The sequence below is a fragment of the Cervus elaphus genome, chromosome 25, assembly GCF_910594005.1.
Source record: "Cervus elaphus chromosome 25, mCerEla1.1, whole genome shotgun sequence".
Lineage (NCBI taxonomy): Eukaryota > Metazoa > Chordata > Mammalia > Artiodactyla > Cervidae > Cervus > Cervus elaphus.
Window position 1 is genome coordinate 28,763,346 of NC_057839.1, and position 17,483 is coordinate 28,780,828.

Below are 17,483 nucleotides of genomic sequence, written 5' to 3' on the forward strand. Positions count from 1 at the left end.
TGGACCTTTGTTGGCAAAGGAAAGTCTCTGTTTTTTAATATGCTCTCTAGGTTGGTCATAGTTTTTCTTCCAAGGAGCAAGCATCTTTTAATTTCATGGCTGCAGTCACCATCTGCAGTGATTTGGGAGCTCAAAAAATAAAGTCTGTCACTGTTTCCATTGTTTCCCCACCTATTTGCCATGAAGAGATGGAACTGGATGCCATGATCTTAGTTTTCTGAATGTTGAGTTTTAAGCCAACTTTTTCACTCTCTTCTTTCACTTTCATCAAGAGGCTCTTCAGTTCCTCTTCACTTTCTGCCATAAAGGTGGTGTCATCTGCCTATCTGAGGTTATCGATATTTCTCCCGGCAATCTTGATTCCAGCCTGTGCTTCCAGCCCGGCATTTTGCATAATATACTCTGAATATAAGTTAAATAAGCAGGGTGACAATATACAGCCTTGACATACTCCTTTCCCGATTTGGAACCAGTCTGTTGTTCCATGTCCAGTTCTAACTGTTGCTTCTTGACCTGCATACAGATTTCTCAGGAGGTAGGTAAGGTGGTCTGGTCTCTTGAAGAATTTTCCAGTTTGTTGTGATCCACACAAAGGCTTTGGTGTAGTGAGTAAAGCAGAAGTAGATGTTTTTACTTATAGAATCATTTCCTTTTTATTAGAAAAATCATTTCTTAACCCTGCTATCTTATCAAACTATTTTGCCAATTCTCCTTCACTACTTAACTTCTGGAAATAGAGGTCTGCTTTTGTGGATAATTAAAACCCAGCAATTCCAAACAGTTACAAACAATTCCAAATAGTAATTTTTCTTTTTTTAGTAGAACAAGATCATTTTCACATGACCAGAAACACAGAGTGCTCCTCAGCACCCCCCAAATTATCCCTAGTACCGATGTTTCTACACTGTATGGTTTGTTTTGGGGAGGGAGAGAAGTATGAATAGTCTCAGATTTCTGTTAGTAATCACCAAAATCATCCTAAATGTTGGTGGAAACTGGTCCACAGACTGGGCCAGATGGTCTAGGAGGCAGCACGTTTCCCACACATCTTACTTAATGAGGTCATCAAACTGTGTTGGAAGTTTGGATACAGTTGGACCCCATATGACTACAGAGATACAGGCAACGAAAGCAGTCTATATTTCTTAAAGACAAAACTCTGACTGGTTTTGTTGTCTTTTTTTCAACTGAGTATATAACAAGATTTTGTTATGTATTAAAAAAAACCACATTGCTAATTATAACTTACTTTGCAAATTCAATTTTTCACATGTAGTGGTGGAGAGATCAACAGGACATTTATATACATCTCCCATTCGGTCCTTAGGAAAGCCACTCCATGGTGAACCAACCAGTAACCTAGAAATAGGGATTTTATTTTCCATTAGACATTAAATGTTAGCTAGAGTCTCTTAAAGGTAAAGCTGACCACAAAACAGTAAAAAATCCACATTTAATTTCAATTTAATAAGTGAACAGTTTCTATTTGCTCAGCTATAATTTGTTGTTTTTCTTTTCTTCTTAGCTGATGAAGAAATTGATGAACATCTGCAGTACAGCGGTCTTGCCACAATACCTGGGAGGTCTCTCTAAAGCATTTCTGTCCAGTGGAAATAAATGCAAGTCACAAATGTGAGGCACATATGTAATTTTAAGTTTTCTAGTGGCTGCATCAATAAAACAAAAAAAAAAAGCAACAGATGAAATTAACTCATTTAGATAATATATTTTATTTAACTCAGTATATCCATACTAACTTGCAATCAATATTAAAATTACTGAGCTATTTAACATTCTTTTTCCATACTTAGTGCTTGAAATTCACTGTGTATTTTATATTTTGAGCACAATCAAGTAACATGTCAAGTGCTCAGTAGCCACAGGTGCTAGTGGCTACCATACTGCTCAGTATAGCTCTAAAGAATGAAATAATATTAAAACCTAAAGCGAGAACTAACATCTGTCGAGTGTCTTCCATGCCCTAAGCACTTTCATATGTCATTTAGGGAGCACATAAGTTATCTAAGTGGCTTTATGTTTTACTGTCTATACAAGGGAACGCTCAGCAAAAATACAGAGCAATATTTACCCCCAGCAATTACTGCGGGTCTCTCCTTATGCGCATCGTGTTGGAATACAGAAGCTGGAATACAGAAGCAGAGGTCAGAGATAGGTGCTAACATTTTCCTTGTGGCTAGTTTCACTTCCTACAGAGCTTTCCAAAAAGATACTATGCATTTCCCTGTAGAATCACTGGACATTTCTGGCCAAGAATGGACAGAAAGCATCCACATAACAGTCTGATCTTTAGAAACTCCCGTAGGCTAACTACTCAGCAGCAACCAGTGACTAAGGAAGCATATTTGATTCAATGTTTTTTCCTTGTCAAAGTTGGGAAAGATTAGATTATTGATCTATGAAGCTTAAATTCTTTATGATACTTCTAAATATTTTGTCATTATTGATTAAACAGCATGTGCTCAATTAAGTGCTATAGTGAATTAAGAAAAACCTAAGGCACGTTTATGTCTACTAAATGTAGTAAAACTATTTAAAAAAATAACAAGTAAAAAAATAATAATCATAACAAATGGAAAGATATTAATAAATTGTTCTTGAAAAAAATTTAAATGGTCAAAGGAAGATAACATGGACATAGAAGGATGAGGCTGGTAGCTGGCATTCTTATCAGAGGGAACAGCATAACAATCATGGAAAGAGGGAAATACAAATTATTTTGAAAGAGTTATTGATTCAGTAATAATCTTCTCCCCTTATCTTATACAAATATTCTCAAGTAAGTATTTTGTAGAGGATTCTAGAATACTTTAAACCAGTTAACTTTGATTAAGGTTAGAGTTGAAAGTTTTTGTCTTCTTATGAGTAGATACTTTACCTAATTTATCTGTTAAAATATTGTCTATAGAAACCATCTACAAGACAAAAAGACAGCCTAATGAATGGGAGAAAATATTTGCAAATGCTAAGACCGATAAGGGATTAATGTACAAAGTATAGAAACAGCTCCTACTACTCAACATCAAAGGGAAAAAAAAAAAACTTAAAAAAAAGGCAGAAAACCTGAATATACAGTTTTCCAAAGAAGACATACAGATGGCCAACAGGCACACAAAAAGATCCTTAAGATCATCAATTACCACAGAAATGCAAATTAAAACCACAGTAAAATATCACTTCACACCTGTCAGAATAGCTATCATCAAAAAGACCACAAATAATGGATGTTAGTGAGGATACGGAAAAAAGGGAACCCTAGGACACTGCTGGTGGGAATGTAAATTGGCAGTCACTGTGAAAAACTGTGGAGGTTGCTCAAAAACTAAAAATACAACTATCTTATGACCCAGCAACTCTATTCCTGGGTATATATCTGGAAAAGAAAATGAAAATGCTAATTTGAAAAGATATGTGCACATCAATGTTCATAGCAACATTATTTACAATTGTCAAGATATAAAAGCAACCTAAGTGCCCATCAATAGATGAATGGATAAAGAAATATGGCATACACACACACACACACACACACACACACATATATGTATACATATATAAGTAGGTAAAGTGCCTGAAGTGCAAGAGAGTTGGTTCAATCCCTGGGTCCAGAAGATTTCCAGAGAAGGGAATGGCAACCTACTCCAGTATTCTTCCCTGGAGAATTCAGTTGACAGAGGAGCCTGGAGGGCTACAGACAGTCACAAAGAGTTGGACATGACTGAGTGACTTTCACAAACACATACAATGGAATACTACTTAGTCATAAAAAGGATGACATTTTTATTATCAAACTTTATTTTAAAATTTTAGCATGCAAGTTTCCATCTATTTTGATTGAAAGAATTTTTAACTATAGAATATAGTTGGCCTCCTATAGGATAATGCAGCTTATATCACAAGTTCAACTTAAACCTTGAATTTGGAGTAAAATACATAAGAATGTTGCTAAATGTCCTCAATCACCACTTCCTTGCACTCTGGGGAAAGAAAATCCAGAGGTAGTGGGTGGGAACAGATGCTACTTAAGTATTAAGAATTCCACATGAGCTATTTTAAAATGTAAATCCTTTTCAATCTGAATTTTTGATTAATTTTCAGCTAATGATTTCTTATGGTAACATTATAACAAGGTTTTATAAACATGCATCTGTAATTTTTACTTTAGTCACAAATACAGTTCTTTGCTAAAAAAAAAAATGACATTTTGCCAGTTGAAACAACATGAATGGACTTGAGGGTATTATGCCAAGTGAAATAAGTCAAACAGAGAAAGACAAATACTGTGTGATATTACTTATATGTGGACTCTAAAAAATAAAACAAACTAGTGAATATAACAGAAAAGAAACAGACTCACGGATACAGAGAACAAACTAGTGACTACCAGTGGGGAGGGGCGGAGGAGGAGCAATATAGGGGTAGGGCATTAAGAGGAACAAACTATTATGTATAAAATAAACAAGCTGTAAGGATATATAGTCCCAAACAGGAAATAAAGTCAATACTTTATAATAACTCTAAATGGAATATAACTAAAAAATTGTGAACCACTATGTTGTACACCTGAAACTTTTACATTAATAATATTGTACATCAACTATACCTCAATTAAAAAGTAATACATCAAAAATATTGTCTAGAAAGAGGAATGCAAAAACACCAGGCAGATAGGTTAAGATTTCTGAAAAAGATAGAAATTGATATGTTGGCTGTAAGTCCCAATATTTGCTTTAGTGAAGGAAGAGAATCAAGGAGCAGGATTTGAAGTGCATGTTTGAGCATATCTGATGTTCTTCAAATTCATGACAACTCAGAGGAAATTAGGAAACTTATGAGGATTCTGCATTGTAAAAACTATCTTCCAGCAGCTTGATTTCTCCATTTCTACAAGTCTCTGGTCTTCATTCCATAGTGGGACTATACAGAATTACCTCTAATTTTTGTGTGCAGGATACATCTTAAAATGTAAGAAAGAAAGAGACTGAAAAATGAAAAAGAATATATACATATATATATATGTATAAAATGTAATCAATTTGCTGTACACTTGAAACTAACATCATGAATCAACTATGATAAAAAAATTTTTTTAATAAAAAAAAGAAAAAAAGAGACAATCTGGCCTTTGCTTTTCCAGCCCTGTTTTCTTCACATACTTTCCTGAAATTCTGTATTTGAGTCATTAGACTCTGATCTGGTGGAGAAGCTGGGTTCTTCTTGCTTCTAAACCTTCACACGTGCTGTTCTCTGCCTGGAAAAATTCTGCTCATTACTTAGGTCTCCCATTAGACAACCACTTCCTCCAAGAAGTCACCTGGTTCTTCCACATTTGAGCAAGGTGGATTTCCTAAGTAATTTCTTAGCCTCTGAACTTTCCCTGTCCTGATTTTCATCACATTACCCTGTAAGGGCCTGCCCCCTGACTAAATACCCACCCGCCCCCCAGGAAGGAAAAGTCCATGGGGACTAGGAATCCTGCCTATAGCACTGAGTGACTGTGTGTCGAATGAATGAATGAAAAAACAACTGAACAAACAAATGGATCATTCTACATTATTTTTTTAAATTTCTATTAGAGTATAGTTGATTTACAATGTTGTGTTGATTCTACATTATTACCTGGCACTTCCCTTGTGGCTCAGCTGGTAGAATCCGCCTGCAATGTAGGAGACCTAGGTTCGATCCCTGGGTTGGGAAGATCCTCTGGAGAAGGAAAAGGCTACCCACTCCAGTATTCTGGCCTGGAGAATTCCATGGACTCTATAGTCCATGGGGTCACAAAGAGTCAGACACAACTGAGCAAATTTCACACACACACACACACACACACACACAAACGAGAATTCTCTTAAGGAAAAGTTGAATAGAAAATTTTTATTTCTTTTTGTCTAAATTAAAGATAAAATAAGCAAAAAAAAAAAAGAGGTGAAAAAACTCCACCAAGTGGAGAAGAAAGCATTATATGGGTACTCTTCTGTCAATTGTTCCTGATTCAGTCTCCATGTAGCTACCATGTGTCAAACTCATGTCTTTATTTTTTAAACAAAGGCTGACTGAGGAGTCTGTAGGGAATAACATAGCACCTTATAGCAAGAAACTATAACAAAAAGTGTGGCTTTGCCCCTTTAAATTCTGGGGATTTATATTAATGACAGCAAATCTTACAACTGATGCTGTATAGGAGGCTTTCCGAATATTATTAAGTCCCTGTGCCAAATGAGTCTGAGATTATTTTATCTCCATTTTACAGATGGGATCACTGAGACAGATGAGCAACTTACTCATATTCACATGGGTCGTGAAAGCCAAGCATAACTGATTCTGATGTCCAAGCTCTTAACCCTTAGGCTATTTATTCTCTTTCCTAAAAAGTGGCAAGAAGGCCTGGCAAAGGGCCCGGATTGGGAAAACTGAACATATGAGTTGGCTTCCAGAATCATAAAGGAGTAAAAACTGGAACCTGAGGGTCAGACCACACCTACTGAGAAGTGGGTTGTAGGCCCTGGCTGTGCTGGGTACAATCAGGTAAGGACAGCATATGTTCAGATAGCACCAAGTGTGGTCCTTCGGTGGCTTCTACTGCACACCTTTCCCATCTATTCTCAGCTTATTCCAGAGAAACACACCGAGAAACAAAAGTTGAGTGTTTCTCACCTAAAATGTAATCATTTTGTTCTTCTGGGCCTCCAGCCATAAAGCTGCATCACTAGCTATCCGTTTTTTCAGTGAGAAAGCTCAAAAGGCCACCTGCTGTTTCCTAGTGACTAAGTGTTCCTGGACACTCTCTCTTGGCCTCCTTCCACCTCATCCCAGAATTCAGGGTTGGATAACCTCATGGTACTGGGGGGTTATAACATCTCTACCACCACCATGAGAATTAGGGCCCCTGCCCCTGCCCCCATTCATCAGACAAGAAGAAATGAAGCCTCTGTGCAGCTATATGCCATTTAATAGGAAATTCATGAAAGGGCTTGAGATTCTCACACAGTTCAGTTCAGTTCAGTCGCTCAGTTGTGTCCAACTCTTTCCGACCCTATGAACCGCAGCATGCCAAGCCTCCCTGTCCATCACCAACTCCCAGAGTCCACCCAAACCCATGTCCATTGTGTCGGCAATGCCATCCAACCATCTCATCCTCTGTCGTCCCCTTCTCCTCCTGCCCTCAATCTTTCCCAGCATCAGGGTCTTTTTAAATGAGTCAGCTCTCCACACCTGGTGGCCAAAGTACTGGAGTTTCAGCTTCAGCATCACTCCTTCCAATGAACATCCAGGACTGATCTCCTTTAGGATGGACTGGTTGGATCTCCTTGCAGTCCAAGGGACTCTCAAGAGTCTTCTCCAACATTCTCACACAGAACACATAGAAATCTCTGGTGGCATCACACCATATTAAACTCTTAACACAAAACAATAGAGGACAGTGGCAAACCAGACCATTATGTCTGTTGAAGAACAGAAATGGTGTTTTCACTGTCTATGACTCATTCTTTAAATACTGAGAACCACATTAGTAAGTAGGTAGTCATAGGTCATACTAGTGATTACAGAGAAGGCTTGAAAACCCTTGGTCCACCTCCTTTTTTGGCAGTGTTTCCAGCAGATTGCACCCAGTGAAATCCTCGTTCCTGACAATTCTCCCTTAAGAGGAAAGGTTATGACATCACCCATGGCTACCCTGAGGGAACTGTGACATTCTCAAATTAATCAGACAGGAAGATGAGGGAGGCAGGTATATTTCTCTACAAAATTTTATGTAATCAGCTATAGCAGGAAGAAACATGCCAGGAGAGAATGTTATAAAGGTCAGGGATAAGACACCTCAGCGGGTAAACTAAGTGTGATGAAGCCTCTCTGAAGTAACAGATTTAACTTAATCACAACCAGGCAAAGAGCTCCATGAAGAGTTGTGTGCGCTGATTCTCAAAACAGAACAAAATCCCAAGATATAAACTTTTCTTTTCCTACAGTGAAACTGGGAATTCTTCCAAGACTACTTAAAATAACACTTACTGTTCAATTATCTTGTGGGAAAATAGTGATTATATAGAGTTCCAAAACATAGCCAATTTGCCCACCTCCAGTGGAATTCAAAATACTTTGTTTAGTTAGTAAATAATATTTATGTTGGTGTAGGTAGTTTTAAACCCACAATCCAGGGGCTGTTATAAATGTCTTCCTTTGGTCTGTGAGTCTCTAAACTCTCCAAGCATTTCTTTGATACTAGAGATTTTCCCAGAGATTACTGACAGAGGTGCACTTAAAATACTAGGGCAAAGCATGTTTTATTTGATTCAATACATATTTCTTGAGGTCCTAGGAGGCTGACATGTTGTACAACTCTAGGGAGTTCCATTCCCACATGAATGGTGTGCCTTGGCCTTGTGCAGTGTACAACCTGTGAAGCTGTACATGGTGGCCAGGCAAACTATGTGCCAGACTTAATTCTAGGCATGGGGGATACATTAGTGACTAAATTAGTCAAACATTTATGGCCTCAGACTTCTCTGATGGTACAGTGGATGAGTCTGCCTGCCAATGCAGGGGACTTGGGTTCTATCCCCGGTCTGGGAAGATTCCACATGCATGGAGCAGCTACGCCCATGCTGCACAACTACTGACCCTGCATTCTAGAGCTGGAGGGCTGCAATTACTGAGCCCTTGTGCTACAAGTACTGAAGCCCATGCACCTAAAGCCTATGCTTCACGACAAGAGAAGTTATCAAAATGAGAAGCTGCAACAAAGAGGAGGCCCCATTTGCCTCTGCTAGAAAGCCCATGCCCCGTACAACTAAAAATAAATAAATGGATTAATAAATACATACCATTTTAAAAAACCATGGCCTCACAGAAGTTGCCTTCTAGTGGGAAAAACAGACAATAAATGTAATGAGTAAGTAAAACGTATGGCAATGGTAATCAGCACTTTGTGGGACAAGTGAGGATGGCAGAGTCAAGAGTGTGGGGTGGAGGGTGTTGCAATCTTTATTAGGAGGGCCAGGAAAGGTCACTGAGAAGGTGACATTTACGTAAAGAGTTGAAGGAGGGAAAGGAGTAACATCATAAGACTCTGGTGGAAGAGAAGTCCTGACTACAAGAACAGCAAGTGCAAAAGCCCTGTGGCTGGCGCAGAATGCACGATGGGGAAATGGTAGGAGATGAGGTCATGTTAGTAATGGGCCTTGATCACACAGAGCCTTGTATGAAACTGTAAGGACTTGTTTTTCCCTCTGAGTGAAATATGAGAAAGCCACCGGAGGGTTTTGAGCACAGTATTGACACAATCTGACGTATTTTAGAAGGATTTTGAAGGTTCCTGTGTTGAGAATGATTGCATGGGAGTACAGGTGGAGCAGGTGAAGCACTCACAAGGCACATGGCATGATGCAGGAAAGAGGTGATGCCAGGCTCTTGTGGGGCTGGCAGAAGGGAAGGTGGTGACAAGGCGGTGACGAGAAGTTAGTTTTGGAAGAAAAATAAAGCAAAGGGTGAGCCCAAGGTTGTCAGCAAGAATTAAAAGTAACCAAGTGGCCATTATCAGATAAGGAGGATATGGTCAGTAGAGCAAGATTCTTCAGTAAAGGAAGCTCAGAAGTTCAGAGGGAGGTATTTTCAGTTGGAAATGTCTATCAGCCATCCAGAGTTGTTTTGTCTGGCATTAGAAGTCTATTGTATGTAATACCCACATTAAGATGAGACATGTCAAAGCCTATAGCTTATAAATATAAATATTATTCCTTATATTGTTTAGTTCCAGGCCACTGACAACACAAGGAGTCCAGTGAGTTCCATATGGCTACTTGCTTGCAACATAAAAGGAGTTTGTCATGGGAAGAATTCACCTGTAATGAGCAGGTAAGAGCTCATTTTTAGCTCTTGGTTGGGAAGGACTGCTATTATAATTTACTAGCTAAACTCTAGCATATGTTTCAAGGCAATTTTAGCCTCCTGGCCTCATTATGCTTCCAGACTTCTCTGGTTTCCAGGTTGCTTCCTCAAATAGTGGGATGGCTACATCCTCAAGATCTTTCAGTTCCCCAATGCAAAGTCCACTGACCTCATTATTGCTAGAACATCTTAAGCCTATTGTTTTATCTCACAAAACCCTGGAAATCAGCTTTTGCACTGGAAGCAAATGAATCAATAAAAACTGATTCTGTTACACTGACTCATCCAACATGCAGTTTTCCTGAAGTTAAAATCAAAAGCCAAAAGACTCAATTTAATGCCTTGTGACAATAAAAATTCCACATTCCTTGTGTCCTGGTGGGGAGGAAAGGAATGCTTTTAAGGTCACACATTTTTATGTCTCAAAGTCCATGAGACAGTACCTTTTAACTAGGTGCTACAGCAGATAGCTATCAATGGAAAGAACTGGAAAAGAAACAATATTTGTAAACTACAGTTTATAAGGCACATTTTAACATGTATTATCTACTTTCATCCTTATAAATATCCTGTGAGGTCAGATATTATAAATATTCCTGTTTCCATATAAAGAAATCCAACTCTAAGAGTCTGATTGGCAACAAAACCTAGATCTGCACTTATGTCCTTTCACTCCAAACCTCCAGTTCTTTCTGTCATACTAAGCTGGCTTAGAACTCTTCCAGGAGAGCTACTCTCTGTGGTTCCATCATCTGGGTCCTAACCAAATTAACAAATAGGCTCTACCTATGCCACTTAGCATTTACCAGATCCTTCTTAAGACAGAGTCAATGGATGGAAAAGTTTCAGACAAGTAATCACCAGGAAGAGGTGGGTGGGAAAGTGTGTGTGAGTGTGTGTGGGAGTATGTGTGTGGGGGAGCGTGTGTGTGTCCCAGCACCGTCATGAATGAACTTGTTTTAAAAACAGACCTTCAGGCATTAACACAGAGGGAAGCGTGAAATGATAAGACGAGGTGGTGAGGCTAGATGTGAAGAATTGATTCTTTTGAAAAAACCCTGATGCTGGTGAAGATTAAAGGTGGGAGGAGAAGGGGACAACAGAAAATGAGATGGTTGGATGGCATCACCGACTCAATGGACATGAGTTTGAGTAAACTCCAGGAGTTGGTGACGGACAGGGAGGCCTGGTGTACTGCGGTCCATGGGGTCACAAAGAATCAGACATGACTGAATGACTGAACTGAACTGACTGAGGTGGTGAGGCACGGAGGATTTTCACAAATCACAGAAGGTCGCCAGAGTCTCTGGCTCAGCAGATCTATTCCACAGGCAAGTCACAAAAGCTGGGCATGTATGTGTGACCCTATCTGTGGATACACACACAAATTTGTGTCCAGAGCTGGGGAACGAAGAAGTTAGTTGGAGCAGGGAATATTTAAAGTGCCCTTTCTGCTGTTACACGAATCACTGAAAAAATGTACCCATAAAGATGATTTTAACTTAGCGGAAAAAAATTAGCAACTATGGTGTGACAAAGATAGGTAAATCAACACTGGAGTGGTCTATGGAGCTCCAAAAGGAACTTGGTTGCCTATTTACCCTGGCCCTACTGCCAGCCATGGGAAAGTCATTATTAATAGGAAACACGCTCCTTTATAGACCTACATTAATAGTGTTAGTTTAAGTATATGACAATAGCATAATAGTCATAAAAATATTAATGGTAAGTTTTTTAAACTTAAAAATACAAGAATATATTACAGTCAGACTTCTAAGCCTTTGTAGGGTCAAAAATATGACTAAGTTAGAAGTTGGTGAAAATAACTAAAATGCAATAGAAGAACAAAAAGAAATATATATGTCATGGATTTAAAATAAAAGCAAACCTTATGAATAAACAAAGTAAGCATTTAAATGGCACTGCCAGAAAAACCTAATGGCAAGAGAATTTTATCTTTGGGAAGAGACATAAAGGATGCTGTTGGCTGATATTTAAAGTGGGAGGGGGGATCGGGATGGGGAATACATGTAACTCCATGGCTGATTCATGTCAATGTATGACAAAACCCACTTCAATATTGTAAAGTAATTAGCCTCCAACTAATAAAAATAAATGAAAAAAAAAATAAAGGCTATGTAATGAAAGACAAAGACATGATTATTTTGGAAAAGGGATCAGAATAGCATTCTTGGCCAAGAAGAAGAAGAAATGGACCAAAATTAATCTAATATTGCATGGGAGCTAAACTGTGACAGATGAGAGATGGGTGAGGAAGAAGTGGTGGGTATAGAGAGGTGGGGAGGAACAAGTCATTAAAAATCCTGAGTTTGCTTCTATACATTTTTACAAAGAGCTGGTGAGAATATCTCATATATGCACAGTAGTTTAGTTTTTGAAGTGCTTTACTTTTATTCTCTCACAAGGCGGTAAAAACTTCTGGTTTGGTCAGGATGCCATTTTCTTTGTGATCCAGAGAGGTTCTGTGACTCTCCCAAAGTCACCCAGCTGGTGGTGGGGAAACTGACTAGCTCTTGGCTAATCTGACAAATCTCTGTCTATCAGAGAATGAAAAGACAGATGGGAACTGTCATCCCAGATAATACTTTTTGTAACAATTTTTAATTAAAAATGCTGGATGAAGTTCATCTTTCTTTAAAAACTTTACATGAAAATTATATTTAAATATTATTTATAAATGCCAATTACATTCTCCCATGTTCTTCCCTGGACACAAAAAAACAGGCCCACTTGGAACACCTTATTCCTGTATTAATCTGTGTGATCTGTGTGTGTGCATGCTAAGTCATGTCAGTTGTGTCCAACTCTTTGAGACTTTATGGATTGTAGCCCACCAGACTCCTCTGTCTGTGGTATTCTCCAGGCAAAAGTATTGGAGTGGGTTGCTATGCCCTCCTCCAGGGGATCTTCCCAACTCAGGGACTGAACATGTGTCTCTTGTGGCTCCTGCATTGCAGGTGTATTCTTTACCTCTGAGCCACTGGGGAAGCTGCTTGTATTAATCTACCCTATGCTTATTACTTCTTAGCTCTGTAAACTTAGACAACTAACAAAGCTTTCTAAGTCTCACCCCTTTATCACTTATAAAATGGGTAATAATTTGACAAAACTCTTAGAGTCATCATGAATATTATGTGTTGGCTAAGAATTTACTAGCATTGATATTGCCAATATACTATATGACATAATCATTGCTGTTTGTGCAGAATTGAATGTTACTTTTTTATTGTTTATCTAAAATTCCCTTACAAGAGGTATGTCATACACCCTGTTATATTTATAATATACATAATGCTTTATTACATTTTTCTTAATTAAAAATTAGAATCTATAATATATATATAGATGGAAGGGTTTTTATTTTTGGCTATGAAACATGTTCAGGGCTTCCCTGATGGCTCAGTGGTAAAGAATCCACCTGTAATGCAGGAGACACAGGAGATGCAAAAGTATAATAAATAAAACCCAGCAAAGGACTCAAGATCATTTTGCTGAAATCTTATAGATCCCTGCCTATACATTCTCAGAAACATGGGGCACATGAACAGATAAAGTTTGTACTTTGAAAATAGCAGAGTGTGACTTAAGAAAACTCTTCCCTGGATTGGGAAGATCCCCGAAGGAGGAAATGGCAATCCACATTAGTACTCTTGCCAAAAAAACTCCATGAACAGAGAAGCCTAGTGGGCTATAGTCCAAAGGGTCACAGAGGTGGACACAGAGGTAAGCACTCATGACACATATTCATTGTATTTCTCCTTCTAAAGAGCAAGCATGCACTGGTCCTTACTACAACAAGAAAATACATTTCTACAACTGGAAATACCCTCAATTCCCAGACAGTCCCCGTCACACAAGAGATTGCAGTGTTCTAAGATTTTTGAGTCATATAATGAGTTCAGATGATTCTTGAGACAGGCCCTCAGATTAGACAAACAGAAACAGTACATATCACCACAGGCTTCCAGGAAATGACGTTAAATGTATCACAATCCTTTGTAAAACAGTGATAAGGATTGATTGCATCACCTACATCTGAACATCCTGTATATAAAAGGAGGGCTCCAAAGTAGGGTGACCCTTAGCCTACACTGGAGGGAGAACAGACCCCAGCCTTACTTACAGGAAGAGGAGCACCGTGGAGCTCTACTTGGGAGGTAATCTTGCTTTTAAAATCATCCAGCTCATAAGAGACCATGATAAAATTTCAAGAACTTGCAAAGCATATCAACACTCTTTTTAAAGTAAAAGTCCACAGTGTAATAAAAGTATAATAAATGAAACCAGCAAAGGACTCAAGATCATTTTGTTAAAATTTTATAGATCCCTGTGCAAAATATGCCAATACATTCTTAGAAACATGGGGCACATGGAACAGATAAAGTTTGTACTTTGAAAATAGCAGAGTGTGACTTAAGAAAACTCAGGCTAGAGCTTTAAGTGAGTTTTCAGAAGGCAGGAAAGGGCTGAGAGATGAGGTCGGGGGTTCAACAAGACAGACTGTAAAGAAAGTCAAAGTGAGCTGAGGAGGAAACTACCAGAACAAGCAGCTTTCCATTTTTATTCCCTTTTTACAGTAAGGGAGTGAAAAAATAGAGAGAGAGGTATGTGAGTGTGTGTGTTACATATATAAAGTCTAAGGGAAAAAGACTCATAGTTTATTAAAGGAATTCATAGCAATATCACTTTCTGTGCCCAAAGTTAACTTGATTAATATCAGAAGGAAAGTTAATGTTAAAACAGTCTTTCCCACATCTGCTACTCCCATAATGTCTGCGTGATTGTCATAAATTAGGAGTGGGGAGGGGCACAGTGCCAACTGTCAAAACAAATAGGCCATTCTGGATTCCAAGTTTCATAGTATTTTCCTTGATCCCGGGAGTCATGAAAGCTGCTGGTGCTAACCTCGGCCACCCCAGCACTGGAGCGGGAAAACCCACTCACACCTGGATCCTGCCCCTGCCCTGCCCCCTGAGCAAGGAACCTGGGAGGCGTCAACTAGTGAGAGAAGTCAGGAGGGAACCCTGTCCCTCTAGTGTCTCGGGTCTTGGGAAGAGAAAATGAGCTCTCGACAGTAAGTTAATATAGCAAGTGACACTAGAGGAACACAAACGCTGTTAACTTTGGGGGTGGCACTTATGCCCCTGGCATTATTCATGGCTGCCTGATCTGCACATCCATCTTCCTCACTGACTATTCCACATGCCTTAAAGTCAAGGTCTATGCTTTGTACTTTCTGCACCTCATAAGCATCCAGCCTGTGGTGCATTAGAAGATCACGTCCATGACTTGGATTTTATGGGGCCAGATCAGGGAGTGACCTAGGCTAGCATGTCAGGCCAGCTTATGTTCTCTTTCCTTCCTGCTTCACACCCCCACAGGGTGTAGCCCTCAGGTAAGACCTCCCTTCTCTGCTTCCTGGGCGTGGGGTTTGCACAAACCAGCTGGTGGTTGTACTAGGCTTGAGGAAAGAAGTCCTTGACAAGCCTCACCACACATCTTAACAGAAAGCTCTGTGTTTATGTATCTTTCAGTAATGTCACGAGAAGGTCAAGGCAGGATTTAGAAATGTCTGGGGTCCTTGGTCTTGAAATAACCCTGTCAGTACCAGATTCTCACCACAAATTAATACATTTGTCTTTTTAAACATTTTTATTTTATATTGGAGCACAGCTGGTTAGCAATGTTGTGTTAATTTCAGATGTACAGCAAAGTGATTCATTTATATATATGCATACATCTATTCTTTTTCAAATTCTTTTCCCATTTAGGTTATTACATAGTATTGAGCAGAGCTCCCTGTAATGCGTTTGTCTTCTAGCAATGCTTTCTGTACTTAAAGGGAATCTTGGAGAGAGAAAGGAGACAGGGCTCACTTGGCCAGCACTCTGCCTGCTAGATTCCTGTCAACTTTGTCCCTTTGGGTAACTTCCAACTCACAAAGTGGCCAGTGGCTGAGCTGCCAACAATCCTTGCCATCTCTAATACCATCTATTGCTAACGGTGGCTCTTTCTCTGTATCAGAAAAACTGTTACTTAAAAAGAATCACCTCAAGTTTAATGCCAGGTTGTCCTCAGCAAGGCCATGCCTACGAAGTGGACCATCAGAACTCGTCTGAAGGTCTTGTTCAGCTTCTATGTCAGTCGGTCTATGAGAGATCACTTTGTAGACTACCTCAAGTGAACCAACTGAACTAGGACTTTCATTCAGTAATCAAGAAAATAGTTACTGACCGTCTACTCAACATCAGCTGCCACTCTGGGTTCTGAGCACACACCAGTGCCTACACTCAGAGACAGAGCAGAAGATGGGTCATGGGCGTATAAACACATAAAGATAATTTCAGATAGTAACAACGGCTACTCAGAAAATAAAAGGCTAGAGACAACTGGGAGCGGTTGTGAAGTGCTAATTCAGACAGGTTGGTTCTGAGAGATCTCTTTGAGAAGTAGGCATTTGAGCTGAAACTGAGAGATAAGAGTGAGAATCTTGGGAAGACAGTCCCTTCCAGGAGAAGAGCAGTACACCAAAGCCCTGAAGCAGGAATAAGTTAGTACTCTTCTCCTGCTTGCTCACCTCCACTCTTAAGACCCAGCTCAGGATTCACCTCTTTTATGATGCCTTCTGAGACACACTGCCCTCTTGAGTATCATTTCATTTTGTTTGCCCATCATACAGATAGGCACACACCAAAATGTGAATCATAGGGATCCTGAATGTTTGAATTCCATTTTTTTAGAGCACCAGACATAAGTTCATGAAGGAAAAGGGGTATAAATTATAGCCCTTATCTGATAAACTAATAACTGCCCATTTAATCATCAGAAAAAGCTCTAAATGAGCCAGGATCTGCCTGGAGTTTTCTGCTGCAATAGGGAGCATGAATGCTTGTAAGGACCCCTGGTCACCTGGAGTAGGGAATCCTGACTTAAAATGAAGCCAGTAGACAAAGCTTTGCTGAAGGAGAAAATGTAAGGAAAAATTCTGCCATCTAGAAACGGTCCAGAGGTAGTGTTAGCTAGTTGAACACTTATAAAACCTAATGGATACCAGTTTACAGAGTAAGAAAGGAAGACAAATCTATCCATCTACCTACCTATCTGTTTATCTATCATCAAATGGTCAAAATCTGGTATTATGAATTCACAATGGAATATTTAGAGAAAACTTTCTATCTAGGTTTTTTTTTTTTTTAAAAAAAGTCATCTTTTTTTAAGTCATCCCACTAATTATCAATCTGATATTTACCAAGTCTGAAAGAAAAATTCTTCATTTAAGGATATTTGAGGGCTACCAATTAATAACATTTTCATGCATCTGAACAAGAAATTGTAGTCAAATATTAAATTTATTTAATGATTTTACTGAAAACATAAAGAATGTTCTTACCAATTGCCTTCTGGATTTATAAACTGCTGCACTGCATAGCCAAACTGTTCACTTGAAGGGCCAGAAAATATCTTCGCTTTTGGGAGACCAACGTTGTATGCCACACAACAGTTTAAAATGCCTATTAAAGAAAAATGAAAACAGTCCATATTTACATTTTGTGAATATA

The 17,483-nt window shown here is 39.0% G+C and overlaps 1 protein-coding gene across 1 annotated transcript in view; it reads right to left on the reverse strand.

Annotated features, from left to right (window-relative positions):
* ITGA2 (integrin subunit alpha 2) overlaps positions 1-17,483 on the reverse strand; it is a 105,465-nt gene that overhangs the window by 56,930 nt on the left and 31,052 nt on the right. The window contains exons 2-3 of the mRNA XM_043887220.1: positions 17,315-17,435; positions 1,250-1,359 (exon numbers count right to left, since the gene is read on the reverse strand). Coding sequence (XP_043743155.1) covers positions 1,250-1,359; positions 17,315-17,435 — 231 coding nt within the window. The remainder of the gene's footprint in view (positions 1-1,249; positions 1,360-17,314; positions 17,436-17,483) is intronic.